Here is a 27,873-nt window from a genome sequence, read left to right on the forward strand (position 1 = left end):
GATATTAAGATATAGCGGCAAAACAATGGGCTGGCCTACTTATAACTGAACTTGGCTGTGGTGAGGAAATTACATATTGGTCAGATCCAAAACACAAGAAAAAAGGCCAAGCAAAACCTTTTATATATTACATTTTTTTGATTGAAAACGGTTCTTTGGATATTTTGTAACTTTAAAGTAAGTCCAGAAGGGAGAATTACTCTAGCAGCTACAGGGCAGGGAGGGGGGGGTCATGCTCCTCTGCTCCTCAAGTCAGTCATGCTTTATCTGTGAATGATAGAGATTGCCATTTGGAACTGGAGGACAGGGGAGACATAGAATGCAACCTGCAGAAAGCAAACTCGCTTACTTCTCTTGAAGACAGCACCTCGCAGCACGCGTCATTGGTTACATTTTTATTTCCTATTTACAGTAGATTTGTTATAAATATAATACGTCATTTCCAGAAAAGCAGTTGAGTAAATACATACATTTAAATAACAGGGTGGGTGGGGGGGGGGGGGGGGGAAGGGTCCAATGAATTTTGTTGGGGTGGGATGTAGATTATTTTTTGTTGTTGTAGAAAATGTAATGCGTGCACGTGGGTTCGACACAGTCTCGAGGGACAGACCGATAGGACAGACTGGCAGACAGACGATTGGGCGGGCAGTATCTAGGAGCTGTAAGTCAAAGCCTTTCACGACATAGTGGTCAACAGTCACCGTCAAAAGTCACTTGACAGAGTTCAGGAGGAGGTGAGGCTCAACAGGACAAGGGGGGGACCCCCCCTCCTCCCGGGCGTGGTTGAGGTGACACCATGGCTGCCGTCTCGCCGAGGCAGAAGAACGCCGGTGCGCTCCAGGTCATCCAGGAAGTAAACATGCTGTGCCGGTTGCCGTGGCGACAACGAAACAACGTTTGAATTGAATTCCGTCGATCGAGGAAGTCAAAAGGAACGCTGCCGTGAGGGGAGGGGGGGGGGGGGGTGAGCCAGTGTGTTCAAACGTGTCTCGTCACACTCCTCCATTTCACAGATTTGGTTCCAGTAAAGGAGTCCAACCAGGTCTCCTTTGTTGGGGGCGGGGTGACATATTCATGTCAGGTAGAGTTCCACCCACACGTCCGGCCATGAAGCTTTTCTGCTGCTGAGACATCAGACATGGTCCATCCGCTGACTCCTGCTGCTGCTCGGAACCTCAGCCGATGCAGGCTTCATTTCAAAACAGACCATCTCATTAAATATACTTTAGAAATGTTATTAAGAAATACAAAACAACTGCTTTCCTTTGTCCAGTATTGAGTATTATTCGGGGATAGGAGGGGCGGGGGGAGGGCGTCACGGTTCCAAGTGGGCGTGTGGGTCTTTTCGTGGGTGTGGCTCTCACCACGCCTTGCTGATGATTGGTCGGGGTACTTGTGGAGGGGGGAGGAGCCTAGGTGCTCCTTATGCCGATCGGTTGGGTTACTCGTGGAGGGGGAGGAGCTTAGGTGCTGTTGATGATGATCAGGGCGGGGGGAGCCGTCTGCTGGCTGGTCTCGCACACGGACGCCTGGTCGGCCAGCTTGGCGAAGACGCGGGGCGTGCCCAGGTTGTAGACGCCCGCGTGGAGGAAGCACGCTCGCAGGGACACGCACATCACTTCCTGTGCCTTCAGCTGCAGCTTGTATTGAGTCTGGCCCAGCCACGTGAAGGACCCGTGAACCTCAAAGGACTCTGGACTGAAAGGAGAAGATGAGAAGATTACAGGAAGATCGGAGAGAGAGAACATGAAAACCCCTCTAAGGGGTACAAGGGGATAAAGTCAGGCTTGAAGACCGGTTGTTAGCTACAATCGTCCCCCAAAATTCCCCGTCAGAGCAAAACAAGCGCAAATTCACAATGGCTGCAACCACGTACGGGCATGCACATTTTGGTGGACCGACCGACAATGGAGCTGCTGGTTGCAGCTTGTAAAAAAAATAAATAAAACGCCTCGTAGCTTGGGTAGGAAGGCGGGTAGACGCACCTGGTCAGTTTGTTTCGCAGGTCTATGAAGACTTCAACTTGGGCCAGCGAGCAGTTGGACAGGGTCAGAGTTACTGGCACCATACAGAGGCTAAAAGGTGAGAAAGGAAAAGAGAAATAGAAAGGTCCAGAAGTTACACATGCAGCCACACGGAGACACAGAAAGGTTAATGGTCACCTGTCGTCTTTTAATGTCTTCATCCTGATGATCCCACTAGACAGAAATAATGGTCCACATTTCATCTAATTGCCATTGCGTCAAATGAAGGAGCGCTGAGAGAAATCACCGGGCCGTCAGAGCGGGGCAGCTGAAAACCAGGAAGTGGCATTTGGAGTCACGCAACTCACTAAAGGTCCGTCAGACGAAATCCTTGTCGAGTAAAATTCTTTATAAAAGAGATAACTCCGCACTGCCCTAAAACGCATTCAAACCCAGTCAGTGTGTCTTGGCATGACTGTCCTTCCATGTGAAGGATGTTTGCTAGTCCTCGACCCCTGGCTAGCTGGAAGGGCCTCGCAGAGGAGAAGGAGGCAGGCCGTAGGGGTTGAAGTATCCAGAGTATAGCTGCTTCGACAGGGCAGCCAGGGGCTATTCACGCCTGTCCCCCTCCCCACCACCGTCCAGCCCCACAGGCCACACCACGGATGCTTCCGTGCCCAGAGGGAGCTGAAGGAAAAGGGGCTCTGGGTCACTGGTGCACTGGTAGGCGGTGGTCCTTTCTTCACACATCAGCCTGAACTCCCCTTGAGTCTCCCTTCGGGGCGCCATGTCCATTCCTGCTTGTGGGATTATGCTGTGTGTCGTGTGTGTGTGTCGTAGTACTCAGGGCAGTGCAGGACGGGTTTGAGGATGTGGGAGAGCTGCGTGCCTGTGTAGGGGTGTGTGTGTGTGTTACCTTTTCTGTATGAACGCGTGGCTGTAGCTCTCAGGGTAGTGCAGGTTGGTTTTGATGAGGTGGGAGAGCTGCTCCATAGAGGGTCTGGTCATGGGAGGAGGCAGCTCTGGTTTGAACTTGAGCAGCACCATCTCCTGAGCTTCCTGTGGCACAACCAGCACAGCACACATGACCTGACTAAGGGGGACCAATCAGAGAGAAGAATGCCATGTCCACATCATAAACTGATGCCCCACCATGCTGTGTGTGTGTGTGTGTGTGTACCAGAGGCTCTCTGTAAAATGGCGAAACATCTATTATTACATGGAAACTCCACACCACAGAAAAGTCGTGGAAAAGATATATTTGAAAGGAGGGGGGGGGGGAACAGTAACGAGTGTGTCAGCTGTTTTCTACCACTGAGACGTTTCCCTCCATCAGCACACTGTTTCGTTTACACAGTGAGGCTAGACAAGGGTCGACTCCCTAGACAAAGCAGCGAGTCGTCGATCTAAGAATGTAGTCTCTATGGTGAGAGAACCCCCCCCATGTTCTTTTTTGGAGAGTGTGAAATAAAAAATAAAGCACATTCCATACCGTACGACACGATTTGAATAAGGGCGGCTAGAGGCTAGAGAGAGGTGCGGTGAGCCAGCGTGCGGTGAGCCAGCGTGCGGTGAGCCAGCGTGCGGTGAGCCAGCGTGCGGTGAGCCAGCGTGCGACGCTGTGGAAAAGTGATCGGCTGAGACGAGACAAGTCCGAGCTGCATCCCCATGAATGAGCTCAGGACACTGTTGCTATGCGACCACAGGAAGTTGTGTGTGTGTATGTGCTGAGGTGTGGGGGTTGTCCAGAAATAGGTGGCGGACACTCATGTAGTCTGGCCTCACGGTGGAGGAGGAGGAGGAGGAGGAGGGGGAGGAGGTAGAGGAGGAGGAGGAGGAGGCCGACATCACGTTCCTTTTCCATCCGTCGGGCGAAAGCAATTTTTAGAGCCACGTGTGGATTTCAGCGTCTGGCAAAACGATAGCTTTTGTCTCACACGGGGGTTTCGTGTCAACTGCGCTGGCACGCCGTCATTACCCCCCCGGAACCAAACACGGAGAAGTAAACTCAAGCGCAAACCCCCCCCCCCACACACACTGCATGAACGGCTCTTACGAATCCCTTCAGAATGGCTTTGTATGAGTGGAGCATTAATTGTGTGTGTGTGGGGGAGGGCGGGGGAGTTGCGCTGCTGTGACAACAGTGAATGGATGAAGGGACACGTCGCATCTATCCAACAACATCCTCGTCTCGGAAAGGTGAAGCTCAATTAGTTCATGGGGGGAGAAAGTGTCTCTCCCCCTCCCCGGGCGCATAAGACCACACGTGCACGCTCTTAATAGTTTGTTCCATGCAAACTGCAGTGCATCCATCTTCATTAAGAGCTTAACTTGAATCTACAGGGAATGTGACTTTGGAAACGGTTAGGTTGGCGGGCTGCGACTGGCGGTGAGACAAAAAACAAATAAAAAGGCAGAGAGAGAGAGATCTCGGGTGGGCGCCAATAGTGGAGCTCTACTGTGGATGTGTGGTGGCGTCCTGAGGACGGACGGACAAACACGGGCTTCCTGTGCGACTGGTCAAGGAACTCGGAGCACTGCTTGATTCAGGTGGGATGGAGTACCCCCTTCCCCAGGCCCAAAACCATCCAGCAAATCCCCCCCCTCCCCACACACACACGCACGCACGCACACACACACACACACACACACACACACACACAACTCTGACTGGGCCAAGTCCCGGGACACCGGTGGCACCTCCAACGATTATGTGTTTGGCAGACAGCCAGGTAAACACTTATCCCGGGGGCCTCAGCTTGAGGCTGGCCTCAAGCTGAGGCCAGCCTCAAGCTGAGGCTGGCTGGCCTCGCTGGGTGGATCTGGAGGGAAGAGCCGTTCTCTGGGTTCCTAATGGTTATCAGATGATCGGGGAGGGGGGGAGGGGGGGGGGAGGCATGCCGGGCCACTCGGTATAAACGTCCTCTCCTCCGCAGTGTGGGAGGTTGAGACTGCTGACGAGGCGTGCTGCTGGTTTATGGGCGTGCGCTCGCCGGAGGTGCGATTCCATCGATGAGGGGGCCGCACTGTCCCTGGTGAGCTGGATGTGTGTGTGTGTACCTCTTTTTGGGTCAGGGAGCAAGCCTCTTTGCCGATGGTCTGCAGAGCCACGTGGAGCTGTCCCTCCAGGATCCGCTGCTTGTTGTCCTCGACGACAAAGGCCTGTGACCACAGCGAGACGATCGTCACACGTAAACGTACTAGAAATGCGCCGATCTAGAAGCAACCTGAGGCGGAGGGGGGGCTGCACCTTCCAGAGGACGATGATGTCGAGGTCGACCTCGCTGCACTTCCTGACGATGGCCGCGGTGTCGTCTGGGACCGCCCCCTGGTTCCTGGAGTGGGAGAACGACCCCCCCGCCGCCGGCGCCGCCCCCCGCCGCGACTCCGAGGGCTGACATCGACGGAAGAAGAAGTCGGCACAGGGCGTGGTGGAGCTGATGATCTAGAAAGTGAGAGACAGAAAGAGTGAGAGAGAGAGACAGAGAGAGTGAGAGAGAGTGAGAGAGAGAGAGAGACAGAGAGAGAGAGAGAGAGAGAGAGGAAGTCAGTAGGGAAAAGGGTAGAGGCGTCAGGAGTGATTCCACAGAGAGGCATCCCGCGTTATAAATAGAATATAAATATGCGCACTTGCTGTACGCGTCAAATACCTGTTCATTTCCAAGGTTTAGGTCGGCAAAGGTGTACCTCCCCGCAGCACTGGCAGCCGCTAAAAAGGCAAACATCAAAGTTATCGGCGAGTTAAGCGGCATGCTGTAAAGGGATCGAAATGAAACGGCTTTGTAATGCGTGTACTGGCGCTGCTCTACCTTGCTGGGGTTTGCATCGCATCGCTCTGAAGCCAAGCTTGGCCCTCTCCCTGCTCGTGAGCTTACAGTCTGAAAGGAAGAACGGAAGGAAGGGGGTCAGGTGGCTGAGCGGTGAGGGAGTCGGGCTAGTAATCTGAAGGTTGCCAGTTCGATTCCCAGCCGTGCCAACTGACGTTGTGTCCTTGGGCAAGGCACTTCACCCTACTTGTCTCGGGGGAATGTCTCTGTACTTACTGTAAGTCGCTCTGGATAAGAGCGTCTGCTAAATGACAAAGTAAATGTAAGGAAGGAGATGAAAAAGAAAGACGCGCCCTTGAAACTCCTTCCCGCATTCAACAGAAGCAGATTTCTCCTATAGCGGAGTGGAGTCAACGAGAGAACGCACGCACGGTATTCATCGGAGAGCCTCAGATTGCTTCTTCACAATCACAAAGTAATGTAAGGACAAAGTAAATGTAAGCAAGGAGATGAAAAAGAAAGACGCGCCCTTGAAACTCCTTCCCGCATTCAACAGAAGCAGATTTCTCCTATAGCGGAGTGGAGTCAATGAGAGAACGCACGCACGGTATTCATCGGAGAGCCTCAGATTGCTTCTTCACAATCAACAAGAGAAGATGTGTTGGAAAAAAGGAAGCGCGGAAAACCCTTGCAAGTATCTCGGCGAGACGCACAGGGGCAAACGATTAGCATTTTACGGGGGAAATTACCGCGAAACAATACGAAAGGTCGGTTTTCAAGACATTCTCCTAGGGCCGGCCCTAAGGTTTTGGGGGCCCTAAACAAAAACAGTGTATGGGGCCATTTTTATTGGCCAATTCTTTTGGGGGGGCGGGGCCTTAGACCAATCACGGGGCCCTAAACAAATGTTTCATTTGTTTATTGGGTCACCGTCACGTATAGATCCACAAAGGCACACGGCAGAGCGCCCTCTCATCGTTATTAAAGCTACAGCTCGCTGTCCTTGGCATTGGCCTACATATATTAGCCCGGACAGCAAGCTAATAAATATTTGACCTGTTTCTGTTGCCATTGGGGGGGGATGGCGGCGGATTGTCCCTAGTGACGCTCACTCGTTAATTGCGTTCAGAGAAGGATATGGCACAGGTGGAGAGTTGAGGAGTGAGACCGCAAGAGAGAGAGAGTGAGAGAGCGAGAGCGGAGGAGAACGAGTGATTGATTGACGGTATGGAAAGAAGAGGGAAGGTATCGACAGGATGAGGGAAGGTGTGGAACATCGATCGACCCTGCCGAGGCGCTAATTAGCGCGTTAGGGGCCAGCGTGGGTCCATGCCTGACCCACCATCTGTACACATCACTGGGAAAATCACTACGGCAACCCCGATGAGTCACGTTCATTGGACCATTTTATCTTCATTGGACCCGCCCCCACTGTTCTGAGAATGTTCACCTCTAATCAGCACTGGGCATGTGTGAGCGAGGTGAATGGTAATCAAATGCAAGGCAAACGTACGTGTGTGTGTGAGAGACTGCGTGTGGGTGTGTGTGTTTGCGCATGTCCCTTACTCCGTACTGGTCACTGACACTGAAAGTACGACACGTTTCCCATGCGTGTTCCCTGTGTGGAGGCCAGGGAAACAGCTCAGCCCGGCCGCTTGCCACATCCCTGGGCGTCCGTCACACTAAACTCCGAGAACGTTTGTTTCCGGGGCCTAGCACACGGCACTGCTACCCCCCCCCTCCCGCCACCCCCCCAGTTCCCCTAGTGTAACACACACACACAGTGATCAGTCACACACATCAGGTACGCCCTGAACAGAAACAGGCGTACACCCTCCAGTCTTTCATTCACTCTACAGCTCACTCAAAAACGACAGTTTCCATAGAGATAACTCATTGCTTGGCGGAGCTGCATAAAATAACGGCTGGATTAAGAAAGAGGAACGATGAGAGACAAAGAGACAGGTGGGGGGGAAGAGAGAGGGGAAGGGAGAGAGAGGGGAGGAAGAGAGAGAGTTAGAGAAGCAAACAATGCAAACGTATGGCGTTTCTGAGAGGAGAGAGAGAGGTCTCTCCAGGGTCTTCTTCAGCGGAGGACACGTCGACAACTCGAGGCTGCCGTGGTCTTCCTCAGATGCTCACGCACACACACACTCACACACACACCTTTATCCTCCGCCACGTTGATGCACTTGTGCAGACGCCAGTGTCTGCTGCTGCTGGACACCTGGGCTATGTGGAACTCGCGCACGCCTGCTTCATTCTGCAGAGGACGAGAGAAGGGAGGAAGGAGGGGGGGGGGAGGAGGCGGGTCAACAATCGAGGGCTCGGCATCCCAACACCGGCACGTGAACGCCTACCCACTGCGTCAACAAGCGCTCGTCGATGACTCAGTGTTTCCCCTACCATTATTACCACTAGTATGAGTAACCACAGTGTTTCAGGCAAGTGACACTTTCCTAGTCAGAGTTAGCAGGGGGTGCATTTCACGGCAAGAAGGAATACAACAAGCCTGTCGTGAAATGCACCCCCTCTATTGTGTGTTCTGTATATCCCAGCATCAAATGATTCTTACTGTACGCTGAGGGCTCTAGTATGAGTAAGCACAGTAAGTTTCAGGCAAGTGACACTTTCTTAGTCAGAGTTAGCAGGGGGTGCATTTCATGGCAAGAAGGAATACAACAAGCCTGTCGTGAAATGCACCCCCCTTTATTGTTTGTTCCGTATATTCCAGCATCAAATGATTCTTACTGTACACCGAGGGCTCTAGTATGAGTAAACACAGTAAGTTTCAGGCAAGTGACACTTTCCTAGTCAGGGTTAGCAGGGGGTGCATTGAGCCTGTCATGAAATGCACCCCCCTCTATTGTCTGTTCTGTATATCCCAGCATCAAATTATTCTTACTGTACACTGAGGGCACTAGTATGCAGGGTGCCCCGCCACCCCAACGGCACCCACGTTTTTTTACAAATCTAAAACAAGTCACACTGCGAGCATGCGCTTCCAGACGTTTCCGGAACATTCCAGCTCTGAGGGAATAGCTTCTCTAAGTGGGCTGTGGGCTGACCGTGTTGATGTTTTCCACGTCGACGAAGACCAGCATATTGCCGTTCCTGCCCTCCTCCTCCTCCCCCTCCTCCTCCTCCTCGGGCAGAGTGTTGCTGCGGCAGGCTGTGGCTCGCACGGCCAGCGAGCGGCTGGCGCAGATGAACACCGTGTGACGCAGCACGCGGTGGCTGCAGGGGGGGTGGAGAGGACAAGGAAAAAAAGGTGTGGGGGGGGGAGGGAGGGAAACATGATTATGAATACATTTATACAGAGAGATTCGACATGATGCGTTCCTCTGCAGTGTGTAACCTGCAGATCTGGGGCAAGCTGTGGGCTCACCTGTAATTGAAACTACAGAATGTGTAAAAAAAAAAAGAAAATGAAGAAGAAGGAAAAAAAAGTTGTTTCCGCAATTCGAATCAGTTTGTTCAAAGAACCGTGGATGATCACCTTCCCTGTGACTGTGAGCAATCACTTGTCGTTTCAAAGGGAATAAACCACCTTGGTAGGGAGATTAAGTGTCTAAAACGTGCTCTGATTGGATCTTACGCTACGCTTCATTTTAATCATTTGAATAAGTGGGAGGAAGACATTACCTTGTTTTTTTTCCCAGACAACTTTGACATTTACAGCGACCCAACACCTGTATAAATAACTACGCAGCAAACATAGCTGGATCTATGAGGGAAAAAAACACTTCTCCTTATTCCCAGCGAAGCACAGGCTCAATTTCCGTGCTCTTTTCGACGTGCAACACGTGTGGCGTGCTCCTAGCTACGCACCCGATCTTGCCGCCCTTCTCGGCGCTCTCGTAATAGAACAGGAAGTTGATCTCGTGGACTCCTTCCTGGTCCGGTCCTCGGAGCCACAGGGGCAGCTGGGTGGACTCTCCCGGCCTCAGCGCGCCCTCGGGGAGAGGGATGTCGGCCACGCCCGCCACCGGCCCGAAGTCGCCCGCCGACGCCAGTGACGTCGCCGCCGCGCCCGGCCGGGCGCCGGGGGGCGTGGCCAGGGTCCTGTAGGCCGAGCAGTTCTCCGAGGCGGCGGGGCTGACGGGGGTGAGGGGCGTGGTGGCGCCGCCGCCGAAGGTGAAGAAGTCCGGGTGCGTGGACGCCACCCGCAGGCCGCGCAGGGCCACGCGGCTCACGTTGCAGAACTCCACGTACGCCTTCCGGATCTCCCCGCAGAGCAGCGCGGTGGGGAACTGGAGGAAGAACACCTGAGAGAGAGAGAGAGAGAGAGAGGGGGGGGGAGGGAGAGAGAGAGAGAGAGAGAGAGAGAGAGAGAGAGAGAGAGAGAGAGAGAGAGAGAGAGAGAGAGAGAGGGGGGGGAGACGAGGAAGACGCGGAGAGAGAGAGAGAGAGAGAGAGAGAGAGAGAGAGAGAGAGAGAGAGAGAGGACATGTTGAGGCTTGAGGAACTACAATTCAAATACAGACATAGTTAGAGAGGTCTATACTGGCCTGTTCCATCTAAATGGTAATAGCTATATTTCCATAATGTAACATTCCATCGGATGAAGTGATGAAATCTTTGCAAAAGGAAATCAAGGAGTCTATCCTGGCATCACAGTTATGGGGGGGCGGGGGGGTCGGCCTGGGATGTGTAGAGCGGGGGCATTCAGTACCTCCAGCAGGGGCATGGGGGGGGTTATGGTGGGGTCGAGTCGGCGGTCAGGCCCATGGCAGACGGAGGTCTTCTCCTCTTTGGTGTGGTTCAACCGTGGCCCCTGAATCTGCAGGTCCTGTCGACCTCGGACCAGCAACCCTTCACCTGTGGTCCGAGAGGAGGGTTCAGTGACATAGACGACAACACACGCTGAATAAGCAGGCCCAGAAGGGGGGGGGGAGACTGTACCAGTCTAGAACTGAATAAGCCGTCAACGACGAGAAAGAAGCCGCTCTAGGTACCTTCGCTCTGTGATCCCGCCACGCTATTGGCTGGCTCTCCAGTGGAGGGGGAGGAGGCCAGGTTGTAGGCCACGCCCAGGATGTGAAGCTGGCCAGTCAGGTGAGGCAGCAGTCTGAGACGAGCCTATGGGAACAAGATCAGAGGAAGTGAAGTCAGGAAGACATTTGAGTAGAGAGGTGCGGAAATAAGGCCAAGAAAGACATTGAGCAGAGAGACAGTGTGAGAGAGAGAGAGACAGAGCGAGAGAGCGAAAAACAGCAGATTACCAGCTTGGTCTCCTCTGGACTCATGCTAAACTCCGGGATGACCTCGGTGGCAATGACGTCCTCTTTCTGTGCCATCTGGGACAAGAAGGGTCAAGCAAAAAGGGGACTTAGGGAACTTCTAACCAGCAGGGGGGGGAGGGGGGGGGGGGCGGGCGTGGCGACAGGCCTGGCCACCAGAGGGCAGCGGCGGGCTCTTACCCCAGGACAGAGGGCCTCCTCCTCGTTGCTGACAGGCTCGCCGTCCACGCCGTCCCCCGGCCGAGAGAAGTCTTTCGGCGTGAACTCCCAGAGCAGAGACAGGTCCGACAGCTCCAGGGGAACCTTGAGAGGGTTCCGGAACGCCACCTCCACTATAATGGGCTCTGAGCCACAAGAGAAGGGTGACACAGTTGAGAATGATGACAGTTGAGATTGTGTGTGTGTTTGTTTATATATATATATATATATATATATATATATATATATATATATATATATATATATATATATATATATATATATAGGACAGACAGGAATTTACCCTCAACAACAGCGAGCGGGAATCGTAGGTTGTCTGTCTGGTTGTTCAGGCAACACTGGGTGGGGTGAAACGTTCCCGGGACAACGCCCCGGTTGGCGGCGGCAACCACCTGCTCCTCCAGGTCCCGCCACATGGCGGCCAGGTCCCGGTCGTACTCCTGGTCCAGGGACACGTGGGTGGCAGCCTGCTTCTCTCCTGAGGAACAAGTCATCAATGTTCACACACACACACACACACACACACGCACACATCTTCCTTTCTACTATTCTGTGGTGATGGAAAAACCTTTTGATGTTTGCAGGCTCAATGTGAATGCTAAATGACAACGCTTGCTCGAATAATCATATCTAAGAATGGGGAAGTGAGGGATTCTGATTTTTAGGCCGTTTTTATATTAAACAAGGCTCTCGCATATCAGCCCAGGGACGATAAGTGCTTTTCTTTTTTTTCTGGGAGAGTAATTTGTAAATGTATTGTATTCAGCCGGTTCATCGCGGTCTGCTTGCTGAGGTTCAACTCATTGGATTTTCATTTCAAGTTCCCTCTCTAAACGATGACTCACTTTCACAGTTTTCCGAGCTGTGCAAAACACATGAGCCGCAAGCCTGCTCAAAGTCACACCCTGACACCAAAATATGCGTGTATGAGACTGTGTGCGTGCGTGTGCGTGCGTGTGTGTGCAGCTCACCCTCGGCAAGGCGGCGCTCGTGTCCGAAGTAGACGCGAGTGGCTGAGCTGTGGATGCAGGGTAGAGGCAGCTGGGGTAGAGAGCCTTGGGAAGACCCCGTCACATTCTGGAGCCCCCACGGGAGAGAGAAGAAACACTGTGAGGTAACTTGTTCATCTCCTCCCACACACACACTCAAAACTCTCAGACAAATCCATTCAAAATCATAAAGTAGTTATTCAGTACAGGCTCAGTTGATGGCTAATTCCTAAATGCACACACACTGTGAAGGATTACTGAATTGTAAAACCGAATACGCTTTAATGGGGGTGTCAAAAAGAAAACAAATAAATAAAGCAATTCTGTGATGCACGCAAGTTCTGAGGTACTCATCTAAATTCGGAGCCTAACTATAGCTGCTGGAGATTATGGCTATGCTGAATGAGTGCGTATTTGTATATCGGTTAATGCTCTTGCTTGCTAGGTTCATAAAAGGAACGTCACCCTTCAAGTCATGGACTTTTGTCGTGCCTTGAAAAATCACCTTGAAACCGAGGCAGCAGATGATGTCACTCTAAAATAAGAAAGGTTGCCCGTACAAGGGCGCCGTTCTGACAAACACTGCAATTTTGTACCTTTCCAATGGTCACTTTTGTGAGAAAAAAATAGAAACGCAAAGGGCCATTTCATCTTCCATTCTACATCCACTTTCCCAGCTGCATCCGTGTTCAAACCAACATAGAGTGCCTCCTCAAAAGACGACAACCTTCAGAGTGCGGTTTGGAGTAGTGACATCACTCGACCTAATCATCATGTCCGCCCCGTGTCATTGTGGCTAATGGACCAATAGAAGGACCCAGTCAAATTATTCAGCATTGTCTGGACTCTCTCCACAGATGAGTCAGCAGCTACTCAAGCTAAGGGGACAAAGACTACTCTTGAAATACTTATTTTTTTCTTGAAAACATCCCCAGAGTTTGACCCGAGTGTTTCCTGTTTGCGTGCTGCTGTGTTCTCTCGTCCCCGGTCGCTGGCTGACCTTGTAGACGTACAGGTACTCCCGGAGGAATGCCCCCTGCTGGACGCCGCTCTGCTGGCTGTCGTTGGTGAGGATGTGGCGGAAGGCCACCACGGCGTTGTCGGGCTGGCGCAGGGTGAAGGACTGCCGGCCGATGGTGAAGTTGATGTGGTCCTCGGCCAGGGACCAGCCCTTGCCCTTGTACACCTGCATGGCCTGGGAGTAGCAGCGCAGCGCGTGCCTCTTCTGGTGAGGAGAGAAGAAAATGATTGGGTGTGTCTGTGTGTGTGTTGACGTAGGACGGATTTAAAAAAAGAGAAGCATTTCAACAGCCTTAAGAGAGGAAAGCACTAGAACACTCGACAGGCTACAGTAACGCTATCCAGCCGGCAGAGGTTTAAGTGGAACCGCAAAACGATCCCAGCACTCCCATCCCAACCCAGTCCTTCAGACAGAGGTTAACTACGCTACAGTTAGCACTCATCTCCTTCTCAGCCCCACTCCCTATTGTTACACGTTCATCCCAAGACGATACCAGCTGTTCAATGAACACACAAAGCCTCTGGTACTGTGGCCAACCTCGGCCTGGTTTCACCCCAGTCTCCCTGCCAGGCGAGGTCCTCTCACCTGGCCAGCCTTGCTGAAGCGGTGCCCGGCCAGGATCATGTGGAAGGCGAACTTGCGCACCATGGGGTTCCGCATATTGATGAAGCAGTGGGCGGCCTGCTCCAATAGGAGAGCGCTGCGCAGGTCGGAGTCCTGGGATTGGACGGGCCACAGACACACACACACACACACACAACGCAGACACAGTTAGTGGGGAGCAGATGGCCGTGTTGGAGGATGGAGAGAGAGGGGGAGAGAGGGACACAGAGAGAGAGACAGAGAGGGAGACAGTGAGAGACAGAGAGGGAGAGGGAGGCCCCCGGGCTGTGCTCACCTCACTGGTCATCTTGATGAGGAGTGTGGCCGCGTCAGAGTACTTGCCCTGGCTCTTGAGGACCTCGGCGCTGAGGAGAGCGCAACGCTCGGCTAGCAGCATGTTTCTAGGTGGTGGTTGGGGGGGGGGTTACACAGTGTCAACACACACCACCACTCGTATGGGCACGTTCTATTTAGGGTACAGTGTCTGTGTGTGTGTGTGCCTCAGTGTTCCATACTTGCACACGTCTTTGTAGGTCTGTATGGCCGTGTCCATGTAGTGTGCTGGGTACGGTCTGGGAGCCCCCGGCTGCAGGAAGGCCGACACCGCCGCCATTTCCTGCCAAGACAGGAAGGCAGTTACAGGAGATGGAGAGAGAGCGAGAGAGAGAGGGGGAGAGGGGGAGAGAACAGGAGGGTAAGGTGATGGCTTGAAAGGAGAATCCATCTCTCTTCCAGGCAGATGAGCGTGGTTAATGAGGCGGAGGCCAGAGCCGACAGAATGGTCACGTCACGGACGGCTGGCCGGCCGTCCTTCACGTGACCGACCCACAGATTTCTTTTTTCCGGGGTTTCTTAATATTCTGACTGACCCAGAAAGTCCATGAGGCATGTTCTGCTCGTTAAAGCAGCAGGAGGGGCGAGAGGAACAGAGGAGGGGAGTACTCAGAGGCCGAGCAAAGGAGAGAGAGAGAGAGAGAGAGAGAGAGAGAGAGAGAGAGAGAGAGAGAGAGAGAGAGAGAGAGAGAGAGAGAGAGTGTGACCGGTGTGTGTGTGTGTGTGTCAGTGTATCTGTATGTGTGTGTATCTCTCACCAGAGCCCCTGCAGCGTAGAGCATGGCCTGGTCAGACAGGAAGTCCTTCTTGGCAGTGTGGTAGCAGCTGTAGGCCAGCTCGTAGTGCTGAACCAGGAAGCACAGGTCGGCCATCTTCCTGATCTGCAGCTCCGGGGCTTCTGCCGGATAGCTGGGGGCATCACAAAAGGACCGTCACAAAAGGACCGTCACAAAAGGCGGTCACACTCGTGGGGGGACGGGGGACTGGGTATGTGTGTATGTGTGTGTGGGGGGGGGGGTTGTATCTGTGAGTGCGGCGCCGGTCGTGGACTTACAGCAGGCCGGAGGTGTTCTTGAGTTCGCTGATGCTCTTCTCCGGAGCCTTCCCCGAGCCAAACCACTTCTTCGTGGCCGAGAACAGGGAGCGACTCAAGCCCTTCCTGGAGACCAGCTACAGGGGGGACCGGCAAAACGGTCGGAGGGGGAGAGAGAGGAATCGCGTGAGCTGGGAGACGACGGCGAGAGGAAGATCGGAAGGAAGGAGGAAGACTTCAAAAGAACCCAGCGGTTGGCGTGCGTGCGTGCCTAACCTGGTCGTTCAGCTGCCTGATGTTCTTCTCTACGTGGGGCAGGAGGCCTCTGGAGGTGAACTCCTGGACGAACTGTCGGATGCGGTCGTGGTCGTTGAGCGTGAGGCAGGCTCCGTGGCTCGTCCCTGGCCCCGTGGCAGGGGACGGCTTCCTGGGCTCGGAGGTCGCGACCTTGAGGGCTTCCAGGCTCCCGGGGTCACTGGGGGCGTCCAGCTGGAGGGGGTGGCTGTTGTCCAGGCTGTTGGAGACGCCCTCTGGCGGATAAAAACACACAACCGCCGTCAGTGGTCTGCTTCCGGAAAGATCTAGAGGGAGAAGCTGGTGGGGTTGGCGCGGACGCTGGTCTCAGGTCCCAACCAACCTTTGTGGCCTGTGTCATGGCCGTCGTCTTCTGCGGAGCTGACGTTGTTCTCTACGGGGGAGTTGTTCGCCACGGCAGTCGGGGCGGGGTCCTCGTAGAGGTCCTACACACACACACACACACACACAGGGTTATACATTGGAGAACTTGAAACAGCATGGATTAAGACATAAAAAAATAAAAAAATGTATTATTGAATCAGTGAGCAAGCTGCCCTTTCTTGCAGAAGACTATTCAACTATGGATTCCCAAAAATACAGATATGGAAGACCTTGACAAAAATGACAAACAGCATTTGGATTTTTTTTTTTTTTGTATTTCAATTCCCAAACTTTCCAAAACTCTCTCCCAGCCCGCAGAGGAGCGAAAACTTCAGCCCCGACGCGAGTGTGGATGAAGGAGAGCGTCTCCTGAAGGCGTGCAGGGGGGGAGGGTCCTCACCTGGCTGAGCAGGCTGCTCTTGTGGAGGTACTGGCTCCAGGGATCGGGGATCTGCTCGTCTGCCCCCGCCGTGGCCCTGCGGGAGTTCACCTTGAGCAGGTAGCAGCCTGTGGGGCCGTACCTCTGCTTCATGTCCTCGTACACCGAGTCCGCCCTGTGGGGGGGGGGGCACACAAGGAAGGAATGGGGGTGGAGGAGGGCACAGGATGAGAGTCGATGGCGTTTCATCCCGCCGTTGCGGGGAGCACAGCAGTTGCGATCTGACTGAACTGAGACCAGACCCAGGCTGCCTTGCGCTACACGGGCGGTGGATGGCCCCAATAACGGTTCTATACAGGTTATTGGACAAAAAAGAAAGGTCCACAGGGCAAGTTATACGTCCATTCATTAGCTTGTGATCTTAGCTAATGGTAAGATAGGAGTCAGAGTTATAAAATAATGAGGGGAAAAAAAAGGGAATCCATAACGGGCGAGTCAACTCCTTGCTCGTTACCGTCTGTAATGAAGGAGAATGTTGGACCACGAGAAGGTTAAGCCCACAGGTGACCACTCGCGCACCCAAGAGTTTGTGGAGGTAAACAAATCATGGGCAGAGAAGGAGGTTTGAGAGGAGGACATCCCTGTTTTTCAGTTATCTGCATGTGTGAGTGGCTGTGTGTGTGTGCGTGCGTGTTTGGGTGAGCGTGTGCGTAAAGGTGTGTGTGTGGAAGGTGGCCCGGCAGGCGCGAGGGGGGTGCGGGAGGGGGGTGCGGGGGGGCGTACCTCTGTTCGTCTCCCTCGCTCATGTCGTGCAGCAGCACGTAGTATTTGAGGGTGTTGGGGATGAACCACTTGGGGTTGGTGTACTCTCCGCTGTGCTGAACCCTGTGCTGCTCCTGGGACAGCTTGAGGAACTGCTCCACCGGCACGGCTTCGCTGGACGACACCACCAGGAGACCTTGCAGGGGGGCGCCGGTCAAGGACTCCAAACCAAACACACCACACACACAGAGAGACTGACCGATAGATAGGTAGCGAAAGAGGGAATGTTCAGGTCCCGGCGCGAAGGATACAGGCGAGGTAGTGGTTGAGGAACTCGTGGTCGGAGGCGGGCATGGACTGGAGGAAGCTCTCCCGGTAGGCCTCGAACCAGGGCGTGGTCGCTGGAGAGAAGGGGAGAGGAGACGCCGAAGCGAGACGGCGAGTGAGTCGGAGCTAGGGAGGATGGGAGGCCCCAGACACATTCAGCAACACGTTGGGATCATTGCCATGGCGATCGGAGAAAGGGTTGATTGTTATGCCAGGGAGAGGATGCTCTTGGGAGGGAGGAAAGAAAAAATGAAGAATGGACAAATGACTGATTTCCATGATGGCAGATTATTTTATTCTTTTGTGGTTTCCAACACTCTTGTTGCGCGGCATGCCCTTGTGTTCACCGCTATTTCGAATTAGCATATAAACAAGAAATAGACAAGGTTGCCATGACAGAGCAAATGGCAAAAAGGAGGAAACTGTTCATCACAGTGTGACATCTGTGGAGTAATCTGCCCGTTTTTCTGGATAATGCATTCAAAATTAAGGACAAGCTACTAAAAGCTTTGAAAAACACCCCAAAAAAATCATCGGCATCAAGCCGCCCTAACTGGTTAAGACTTTGACTCCGTTCTAGAATAATCCATGTCTGGGGGGGAGTGGGGGGGTAAAGAGCATGTGATCTGGAGGTCCGACTGTTTGGCTGGACCATCCGATACTAGAGATGTTGTGCTGCTATCTTAGGGAGTTCTGAGACGGGCTCCCCCCCCCCCCCCGCGCCCCTCTGCTGATTGCACGCTTGCCAGGCAGACGCACAGACAGATCGCAACGCAACGCACAACAAGCGTGTTTAGGGGCCCGAATCGATGCCAGAGCGCCAACAGAGCTGCGGGAGTCTCGCATCCGCGGCGAGGCCTTGGGAACGAAAAGCCCGTAACGAGGACGTCCAGCGATTGGAGCACTTCGCCCCATCGATCTGTGTTTCGGAAGAGACGACCACTCCACACAGGGCACAGTTTGGGGGCGGGGAGAGAGGAGAGGGGCGAGAACGTCTTTACTCTGGATCAAAAGAAACTTTAAACAGATCCCCGCCGATTGATCCCCGCCATCTCCCTGACAGACTTGACTGCGGTTTTGATGTTCTACGCTAGCAGATAATCGCTGGAGGTACAGAATCACACGCTGTTCCACTGATAATTCATTTCAATTTGGTGAAGGGGGCAGAAACCTGTGAATCGTCTTTGAAAATGAAAAGATGCAGCTGACATCAAATTGGATACCATAAGGACGCTCAAACATACAATTTATATTTAAAAAAATTATATATATATATGAACCATTGATTGATTCTCTTGCTATGCATTGTGCAGCCAAACAAGACCGTGATGTGTTCTTGAGAGAAGCCACAGGTCTTGCATGCTGATTCTGAGACTGGTGTGGTTCCTCAGGGTCCACGGAAGAACCTTGTAAAGAAAAAAACCTTCGGGAGAGAGAGACTCCCAGCATTGGAAGGGTACAGTTGCTATATCACATCCATCACTAAACTGCAGGTAGAACGTTCACTTGCCAACATGCCTTTCCTTTTGAAAGTAGGCATTCCATTTTTTTAACACAGGCAATAGACTAAATTTTAAACACAGACTGAATTGATCGTATTTCCTCCAGTTTGTCTCTAATAACAATATTTATATAGGCCCTCCGGTGTCATGTCAGGAACTGCACAAGGAGTGAAGAGGGAAAAGAATAGAGCTTCAATGCTGTGAGTCACCTAGAAACACTTATACGCAGACAACAGGCATGGGAAATCTGAAGGTCAAAAAGCACCAACCACCTTGTGAGAGAGAAAGCTGAGATCAGGTCAAGGGAAGAGTCTGCTACACAGTTCAGCTACGGAGAGAGAGAGAGAGAGAGAGAGAGAGAGAGAGAGAGAGAGAGAGAGAGAGAGAGAGAGAGAGAGAGAGAGAGAGACAGACAGAGAGACAGAGAGACAGAGAGACAGAGACAGAGACAGAGACAGAGACAGAGAGAGAGAGAGAGAGAGAGAGAGAGAGAGGGGGAGGGAGAAGTGAAGAGGGATGGAAGGAAGGACAGCCCACTAGATCTAAGGGGAGGAGCAGTGGGCCCACGGGAGGGGCGCCCCACCCCCCCCCTACACAGGCGCAGGGGTGAGAGTACCTGTGTAATGCTTGGAGGCGCCCAGTTCCGTTAGCGTGTCCCTCCAGTCACTGTACCAGGGGACGCTCGCTTTAAGAGAGCGATCTGACAGGGGGGGGGGGGGAAGGAGAGAGTCAGGACCAGTGTTAGCAACATCCCATCACCTGTCACACCTGTTCAGACCTTCCCACCGACAGCGCTAAGTCGCAGGGGTTAGCGCCGCGGGTGGGCGCAGGGATGCGCCGTCGACAACTGTGCCAGGAGGCGAGAGTCTCGTCTCAGCACTGCACTCTTTCACCTCAAAGCAGAACTTTGCATTGGGGGGGGGAAAGCATTACCCATGCAAGATACGCTATACTGACACAGGCCATTGCAGTTAGGTTTACTTCTTTGGGTTAGAGGAGGCTGGTTTTGGCCAAGCAGCGCATGTCAATCAGAGTTGGTGGTAACTGTGAAGGGAATTATACAGTAGGGACCATCACGCACAAAGTGGTCTATACCACAACTTTAACACTCTCACTTTGTTAGTTTCTGGTCGTACCTTGTCAAATATCACAGAAATGCTAGAGTTATTAATTAATTAGAGACGCCAAGATTGAAATTGTTGGTTTGTTTGAATGTTAATGCTTGACAATCAATCAATTTAATTTCATATTTTGGCACGGCATTTCATGGCCAATTCTGTTTAATTGAACATAGGAAAGACCAGTCAATAACACTGTTGCTTAACATCTTAGGAAAGCTCTTACCCGTGATTCAGCCAGGTGAGTACACAAAAACAATAATGGGTAAAAGGTTATCAATACAGAAGTCAAACATCCCACACACACACAATGATGAACATAACAGAAATCACTTGTCACCCCTTGTGTTTACTGCCCTCTGCAGGGAGGATGAATAATTGTCACAGCAACAACAAAAAAGAGCCAAGATGAGTTCAAGGTTCAGTTTCTTAGCATATAGAGTAAATAGGCTGTATATTGCTTATGAAAGACCCACACACATTTAAAGATTAAACCACTTAAAATGGATCATATCATATAATGCCTTATATTGACAGGTGACCAAGTCCCTGCTGATAAGAGGCAGCCCTATAACACAATGCTGCTACCACAGTGTACAAAAGTAGCGATCATGTTCTTTGGGTGCTTGCTTGGCTAAATATGGGTCAAATGTAACGTTTCAGACTCAGACCAATGACCCCATCGCAAGTAACCTTCAACGTAAAAAAAAACTACAAAAAACACCATAGATTTCAAAGCAATGTGGCCAAGCGTTTTATTCCGGCAACCGAAAAATAGAATTTGACCTGCGCCAGCGAAAAAGTTACATTTCACCACCAGCCATTTCCTGCACTTCGTCCCAAACCCCTCCCCAGACCCCCCCAGACCCCTCCCCAGACCCCAGACCCCTCCCCAGACCCCAGACCCCTCCCCAGACCCCAGACCCCTCCCCAGACCCCCCCCAGACCCCACCCCCTTGCTTCCTTCCACTGTCCTCCAAGGCCGTGCAGGTAAACTCACCGCTGATGTTGAGGTCGTGCTCCCCGGCTGTGATGACATTGGCCGCCACCCCCTCGGCCGGCTGGCACGCCGACACCACCTCGCTGAGCAGCTTGCGGTGGGCGGGGCCAGGGATGCCAGACACGGGCGCGGAGGTGGGGCGCGTCACCACGTTGTTTACGCTGATGCGCAGGTTCTTCACCCCCTGCACCTGGTTGTTGGGGTCTCTTATGTGACCTGGGAGATGCACGGGGACACGTGTCATGCGTCAGTGTGTGTGTGTGGGGGGGGGGGGGGGGGTCAGATGGCTGAGCGGTTAGGGAATCGGGCTTTTAATCAGAAGGTTGCTGGATCGATTCCCGGCAGTGTCAAATGACGTTGTGTCCTCGGGCAAGGCACTTCACCCTACTTGTCTCGGGGAGAATGTCCCTGTATTTACTGTAGGTCGCTCTGGATAAGAGCGTCTGCTAAATGACTAAATGTAATGTAAATGTAAATGTCATAGTGCAGGCCGCAGACCTACATGGGTGTTCTGTACGAGGTAAATGTTATCCATGTGTAGTATTCCCTGTACATACTTAACCACAGTGCTGAGGTTACGGCACACGTAAGCTAGTTTCTGTCTTGTGTCCAGTAGTCGTAAACACAGCAGAATGTCAGCTCTCTAAAGAAGGCTCCTTCCTGTCTTCTTTTGCCCAGTCAACAAATCTACACACATTCCTACAGAAATGAAATGGCTTGTGCCACACAACTGGCAGACTCTCTCGGAGAACAAGAGGACAGTGACTTCCTTGTCTCGTGTCATTATTTGGCTGAACATACTTCTCGAAATGTGAAGAGATAGCTGGCTCTTGTGCAGTTCACAGCCACCTTAAGGTGCTTCACTGCAAGTGCTGGTAAAGCAGCGTTTAAGGCAAATGCGGGGACAACATAATCTACTAAAGGTGCTTAGCTAATCCACTGCATTGGATGGTGGGAGTCCATGTCGTAACTTGTTGGTGTACCAGCTGGCATGCTATATACATAACCTGCTCTTCATCTCAGCAATGCAATCTTGGCACTTGTTGTGCAGTGTCATTGCTGGCACCCATCAGAAGATGTACCAGTTAGCCAGCTAGTAGTTTCCAGCAGCCATTGCCTATGGCAAACTAGCTAATTATGTAGTTACAGAGCTAGTTAGCTAGCTATAGTATGGGCTAGAGACAGAAGAGGCGAGGGAGATATAGCCATGCCCCCCAATTGGGCTGGGCCTCCTAGCCTAGGCTGAACCCAAGTCCAGCCAACCCGCAAGCAAAATACACTAGAAAGCTGCCGCACCGGCGTACTATGACCCACTAAAAAAAAGAACAGTGACTGCTCAAATGACAGTGTAGCCTCTCGGGTGACTGTCAGTGTCAGGAGAGGAAACTAGACTGGGCCCTGGCCTGGGTGGGATAGCACCACATCTTACAGACCTTCCTGCTGTCACTGACAGCTAGCCATGACAGTGGGATTTGGCTAACTGGCTACCTCTGAAAGTAGCTAGCTTGCTAACTGGTTAGCCTCCAAGTCACATAACGATATATAGTCTAGCTAACGTTGTTAGCTAAATGCAAATATACATTAAGTGCAAGCTGACTCACATTACAAAGGCTAGCATGCTAGCTAATGCTAGCTAGCTACCGAGAATCTAGCTCTATATTTCGACGCATTTGTATCGGACGTTACCAAAACAATATATTTATGCAACTGTCTTGGAGTACAATTCACATATTTCTGATGATCAAAGCACCTACCTTCAGAGGTTAACCGGCAGAAAGGCCGAAGCAGCTCCGAGAAATTTAGGTTGTTTTTGCGAGTCACTTTCTCCGCATCTTCGCTGCACAGAACGGCCACCATCGGGACAAACGAGTCCTGGATGAACTCCTGCACCGACTGGACGCACTGAGCCATTGCTGTCTGTGCGAGAGGACAATATTACAAATGTGTTTTTTTCCTATCTCTACGGATTTGACAGTGAAACGCTACCCTCCTCCGAGTTGAAAACAACTCCCCGACTGTCAGTAGGTAACAGCCATGTTGAATTCTACAGTTGCCTGCTGATCGATTCGTTTCCTGTGGAGCTCTGACGTGATCATGTGATGTCGAGTCCTCCAAGTGCCACCGAGTCCTTGCGGCTACTTATCATATTAAAAGTTGACCCATAGGAACAGTCATTATTTTCGGCTAATATTGGGAGCAAAATTTGAACACCATTATACGTATGATCTGATCCCAAAGTTCTTCTTGTTTTTAATTGTCGTTGTTGTTTTTGGTCCTAGAATGAGTAAAGAGTTGAGAATTAAGACATTATAAAATCATCCATTTCCTTATTGTAGAGTTGAGACACATTTGTCTATAACAGGGATGTTCTCCAGGCTTCAGGGAAATTCATAACTGCGTCACTCACATAGTATCAATTACACCAAAATGTTGAATATGTTGCCAAGACGCAGCATAGAGAGAAAAGAAAAGAGCAATGGGCCTAGAGCAGAGCCCTGATAAATATCATCTACACAATTGGATCCACAAATCCCAACATAGTTCTCAACGAGAATGTTATGATCGACAGTTCGACAGCTGGAGTCAGGTACAGAAAAACTAGAACAGAGACTGAGCCTGCGTCCGGACAAGCTGTAAGTAATTGACTTACTTTGGTTACTTTAACTCATTTGTTATGGGGTTACTTTTATTAGCACTATTATGTTTTATCTGAACCAAGTCTAATGTTTCTATGATTGTTTGTTTTGACTTTGCTTTCTGTTTCCCTCTCTCTCTCTCTCTCTCTCTCTCTCTCTCTCTCTCTCTCTCTCTCTCTCTCTCTCTCTCTCTCTCTCTCTCTCTCTCTCTCTCTCTCTCTCTCTCTCTCTCTCTCTCTCTCTCTCTCTCTCTCTCTCTCTGGCTCTCTCTGTCTCTCTCTCTCTCTCTCTCTCTCTCTCAGACACACACATTTACATTTAGTCATTTAGCACACGCTCTTATCCAGAGCAACTTACAGTAAGTACAGGGACATTCCCCCCGAGGCAAGTAGGGTGAAGTGCCTTAGGACACAACGTCACGGCCGAGAATCAAACCAGCAACCTTACTAGCCCAATTCCCTAACCGCTCAGCCACCTGACTCCCCTACACACACAAGATACATGCAAGATAGAGTTAGGCTTTCAGAAAGGGAGCACTGTGGGAAGTCCCAGTGTGACTGAAGAGTCCCTCCTGTTTGCTGGAACTGGGTGTGTACATGTTGGCAACGAAGCAGGTACTTTTGGTAGGGCTGCAGCTACAATTTTTTTAGCTGCTACTTTCAGAAGACCTACATTGTCTGAAGTTGACTGGAAGACGAGGCGGTCGCAAGTATGGAGCCCTCCGCAGAAGCCTCACCTGAGTCCAAGTCAGATTGTCCAATCTGTATAGGGCCCCTCACGGACCCTTACTGCCTCTCCCTCTGCAGTCATGAGTAAGTTACCTCTAATGCTCCTTTAACCTATTGTCATTTGTATGATATGTTTATTAGGCAAACAACTGTCTTGCTATCAAGGAAAGAGTAAGCATAGCATAGTTTTCTCAAAATGAACAATGTTGCCTCAGTGCTGTCTCAACTTCATAGTTGACAAATATTTACTTACCTATCTCGTTTTCAGCAGTAGAGGAAATCTTGAGTAGATTCCCCTTCCCCAGGGCTGTTTTCTATCAATCGATCTGTAAAGTGCAACTATTCCCTACTCAATTCCAACCCTAACTCGGTCAGTTCTTTATTGAACGTATCTGGTTGTGGGTGGACTATTCACTAGGCAGCAGCAAAGTACAACTGCTAGTTACTGCTAAATTTGGTCTAGGATCACCCCATAAAATGTAGATCCAATCTATTATGTTAAATGTTAATGATTTGTAAAGGATGTGTTTTGACTGGTAATAGTCTGTGGTGAAAAATAATATGGCAAAGATCTACTCAAACAGGTTTATGACCTCTTTCAATATTTCTGGTAAACAATAAACACAGAAGGGCAATCCAAAAGTGAAAGTGGGAGAGAATATTTAAGCCAACATCATGATTACCACAAGACGGTAATTTTCCACATCCCCTGACTGTACTGAAAAAGTAGTGGTTTGTCTGAATACCACGTAAGGAAGTGCAAGCTTTGATACACCCCAATGTTTACATGAACTCTGATTGTTAGATTCTCTCTGAACCGCCACTAACAGCATGTACTTTCTATGTATTTTACAGATTCTGCCGCCAGTGCCTGAGTCATGCTCTAAAAGTGAATAGCCACTGCCCAAAATGCAGAGGAAGAGTGCAAACCTGTGATATCATGAACATGAATGTTGATGACCCCTCTAGTAATGCCCCTCTCAGAGCAGCCCAGAGGTTTGGCATTCCTCTGATTGGTCTGACAGGGCAGCCTGTTCCTGCACAAGGAAGACATAGGAGAGATGCCTTCATTGGGTGAGAGACTTTGTCTGAGCAGACAGACCTTATACTTTCTTTAACCCTTGTGTTATCTTCGGGTCATTGTGACCCATCAGTCATTGTGACCCCCCCCCCACACGTGTTGCGACAACTTTACGTCATATAAAAATAAAGTGAAGCTTAAAAGAAAATGCCTTTGTTTGTTTTTGTATTGGGTAAAGTTGTAGCAGCACAACGATGGGTCATTGTGAGCCTTCGGGTCATTGTGACCCGAAGGCAGCACAAGGGTTAAGGAGTCAAAGAGAGTGTTTAAGAACATGATTAAGTGAATGTTTTTTTTTGTTTTCACACAGACTGACACAGCTCAGACTTCAGCTAGAGCGAAGCCAGCTCTTTTTGCCCATCATGACGAATCAGACTCCGAGAGACCTTGGAGCATCCTCGGCAAACAACTCTACTCCTGCCACAGCGCACGCCGCCTCCGTCACCACCCGGCCTGCCCCCATACCCTCCCCCCGCTCCGCGGCCACACTCAGACCCATCGCCACGCCTCTACTTCGCCCCAGTGGGCCTGTGTCTGCGTCACAACAAGCCCCCGCCACCCCCGTCCTCCCCGCCACCCCCGTCCTCCCCGCCACCCCTGTCCTCCCTATCTCAGCTCCACTGCTAACCACAACTCATTCCTTTCCGTTCCTATCCTCCTCATTATCCCTCTCGTCCGACAACAATTCTGAGTAAGTACTGGGAACGTGACGGTGTGCGAGCTTTTCGTCAAACGTGTGTGTGTGTCAATAATATTGTGAAGTCTCTTACCCTTATCGCCTAACCTTCATCACTCTCCCTGGCCCCACCTCTCTCAGTGATCAGGAAGACATATTGGAGGAATTCCAGTTTAACCAGTCGATCCACCTAAGCCAGCCTCTGAGGTAAAGCATATCTCAGAGAATGCTCTTGGTTTCGAACGGAGTTGGAAAGTAGTGTGTCTTCCTTCAGCTATTTGTTTGTTTATAGAAACATGAACAATCTCTCTTTTTCTTTCTATATCTCCCAGCACCACCGTGAGGATGTTTTCCTGCCCATACTGTGATGAAGGAGGTCTGGATGAGTTAGACCTTCTAGAACACTGTAACGAGCACCATCTCCAGGACAGAAGGAGCGTGGTCAGCAACTTTCTTCACAACTCGTATTCCTTCATTTGAATTCGAATCGCTAGAACTCGTGTTTCATGTGCTAGCGACGCATAAGCTCGCTCTCTGCTGCCCTTCAGGTGTGCCCTGTCTGTGTGTCTCTGCCATACGGGAACCCAACCCAAGTGAGCAGAGGTTTTATTGCACATCTGAACCTGAGACACTGCTACTACACCAACGACTACACGGTATACACGCACACACACACACACACACAAACACATGCACACAAACACATGCACACACATGCACACACACACATGCACACACGCACACACGCTAATTACATGTATTTCTGTTTCACAGAATATTAGCCAAAGCGACCCGATGAATGAACAAGATGCCATATTTGAGTCTTACAGAGTCAACAAGCAGAATTCCGGATAATGTCACATGGAAATGTATGACATCAGAATCTGAATTTGTTTTACTAATCGCCATGTAAGTTCACACAAACAAGGAATTTACTGTGGCAGGAAGGTGCATACAAGAAACATATACAGATCTTAAATATAAAGTAAAATGTACAAAATTATAACTAATACAAATAAAACGAAACAATATGTAAGATATAAAATCTAAAATAGATGTACAAATAGGGCAACATAGTGCAATATGACAAGGTGGCTTGTGCGATGTGCAAATAGGTGGTGGATGGTCAGTGTGGGTGCTTGGCCTTGTTGAAGAGACCAGCAGGAGATGGAAAGAAACTGTTCTTATGGCGTGTGGTTTTGGTCCTGATGGACCGCAGTCTTCTGCTAGAGGGGAGTAGCTGGAACCATCGTCAGAAATATGGGCAATATATAAGCAAAATCACACGAGAAGGAGTGCGTTAATGCTGAATATCAGCACGGCTGTGATTCAGTCGTAGCAGATATCCAAATGCTTGGATAAAATAGAACTAACTGTTTGTATGATTGTACGTGACATTTTACAAGTGCAAAACTTTTGGTTTATCAAACCAATTGCCAAAAAAATCACTTTATTTGAACTTCATTTTCTTTGTACTGTAAGAACACACTTTATGTATCGCTGTTCTAATATACGGTGTAATGCGCCTTTTGTAATGCAACTACAAATAAAGGAATTTTGAATCAGAGATAGTGGGTTCTAGTAAATGTTTGTTTTGTCTGTTTTTGTCTGTTGTGTTCGTTTATGAATGTGTGTGTCTGTGCTTGTGCATACTGATGGTGTTCTTACACCAATGCCCTGTAATACTTACATAAGCTAATCGGGTTTATTAACTCGTCATCAGTAATACAGTATTTGACAGCAAAGTACAATATCTTATCCAGAACCATAAAATTAGTTATTGCTTCTCTCTTGCAACCCACACAGTTTTTCAA

At 50.8% G+C, this 27,873-nt stretch overlaps 2 protein-coding genes across 3 annotated transcripts; one reads left to right on the forward strand and one right to left on the reverse strand.

Moving 5' to 3' along the window:
* Positions 1 to 382: 382 nt before the first annotated feature.
* trappc8 (trafficking protein particle complex subunit 8) lies at positions 383 to 22,999 on the reverse strand. Of its 2 annotated transcripts, XM_067230310.1 has the most exons (30): positions 22,693 to 22,999; positions 20,939 to 21,154; positions 19,437 to 19,520; positions 17,303 to 17,392; positions 17,013 to 17,187; positions 16,251 to 16,404; positions 15,810 to 15,912; positions 15,449 to 15,702; positions 15,194 to 15,309; positions 14,898 to 15,048; positions 14,322 to 14,422; positions 14,102 to 14,207; positions 13,789 to 13,920; positions 13,183 to 13,407; positions 12,165 to 12,270; positions 11,477 to 11,671; positions 11,155 to 11,318; positions 10,957 to 11,031; positions 10,690 to 10,813; positions 10,407 to 10,552; positions 9,563 to 9,999; positions 8,800 to 8,968; positions 7,898 to 7,994; positions 5,774 to 5,842; positions 5,615 to 5,673; positions 5,215 to 5,409; positions 5,025 to 5,126; positions 2,881 to 3,023; positions 1,986 to 2,075; positions 383 to 1,698 (listed from the first exon to the last, which is right to left on the reverse strand). In XM_067230310.1, exons 1-30 carry the CDS (start codon positions 22,847 to 22,849, stop codon positions 1,464 to 1,466), a joined length of 4,470 nt encoding a protein of 1,489 aa, XP_067086411.1. In that variant the 5' UTR covers positions 22,850 to 22,999; the 3' UTR covers positions 383 to 1,463. The 2 variants fall into 2 exon arrangements, with proteins under 2 accessions (XP_067086411.1, XP_067086412.1); XM_067230311.1 differs by lacking the exon at positions 19,437 to 19,520.
* Positions 23,000 to 24,115: 1,116 nt separating this feature from the next.
* On the forward strand, positions 24,116 to 27,645 carry LOC136936914 (E3 ubiquitin-protein ligase RNF114). Its single transcript, XM_067230586.1, has 7 exons — positions 24,116 to 24,386; positions 25,158 to 25,376; positions 25,694 to 26,074; positions 26,201 to 26,266; positions 26,392 to 26,500; positions 26,608 to 26,715; positions 26,834 to 27,645. Exons 1-7 carry the CDS (start codon positions 24,286 to 24,288, stop codon positions 26,912 to 26,914), a joined length of 1,065 nt encoding a protein of 354 aa, XP_067086687.1. The 5' UTR covers positions 24,116 to 24,285; the 3' UTR covers positions 26,915 to 27,645.
* Positions 27,646 to 27,873: the final 228 nt, after the last annotated feature.

The sequence above is a fragment of the Osmerus mordax genome, chromosome 27 (assembly GCF_038355195.1).
Source record: "Osmerus mordax isolate fOsmMor3 chromosome 27, fOsmMor3.pri, whole genome shotgun sequence".
Lineage (NCBI taxonomy): Eukaryota > Metazoa > Chordata > Actinopteri > Osmeriformes > Osmeridae > Osmerus > Osmerus mordax.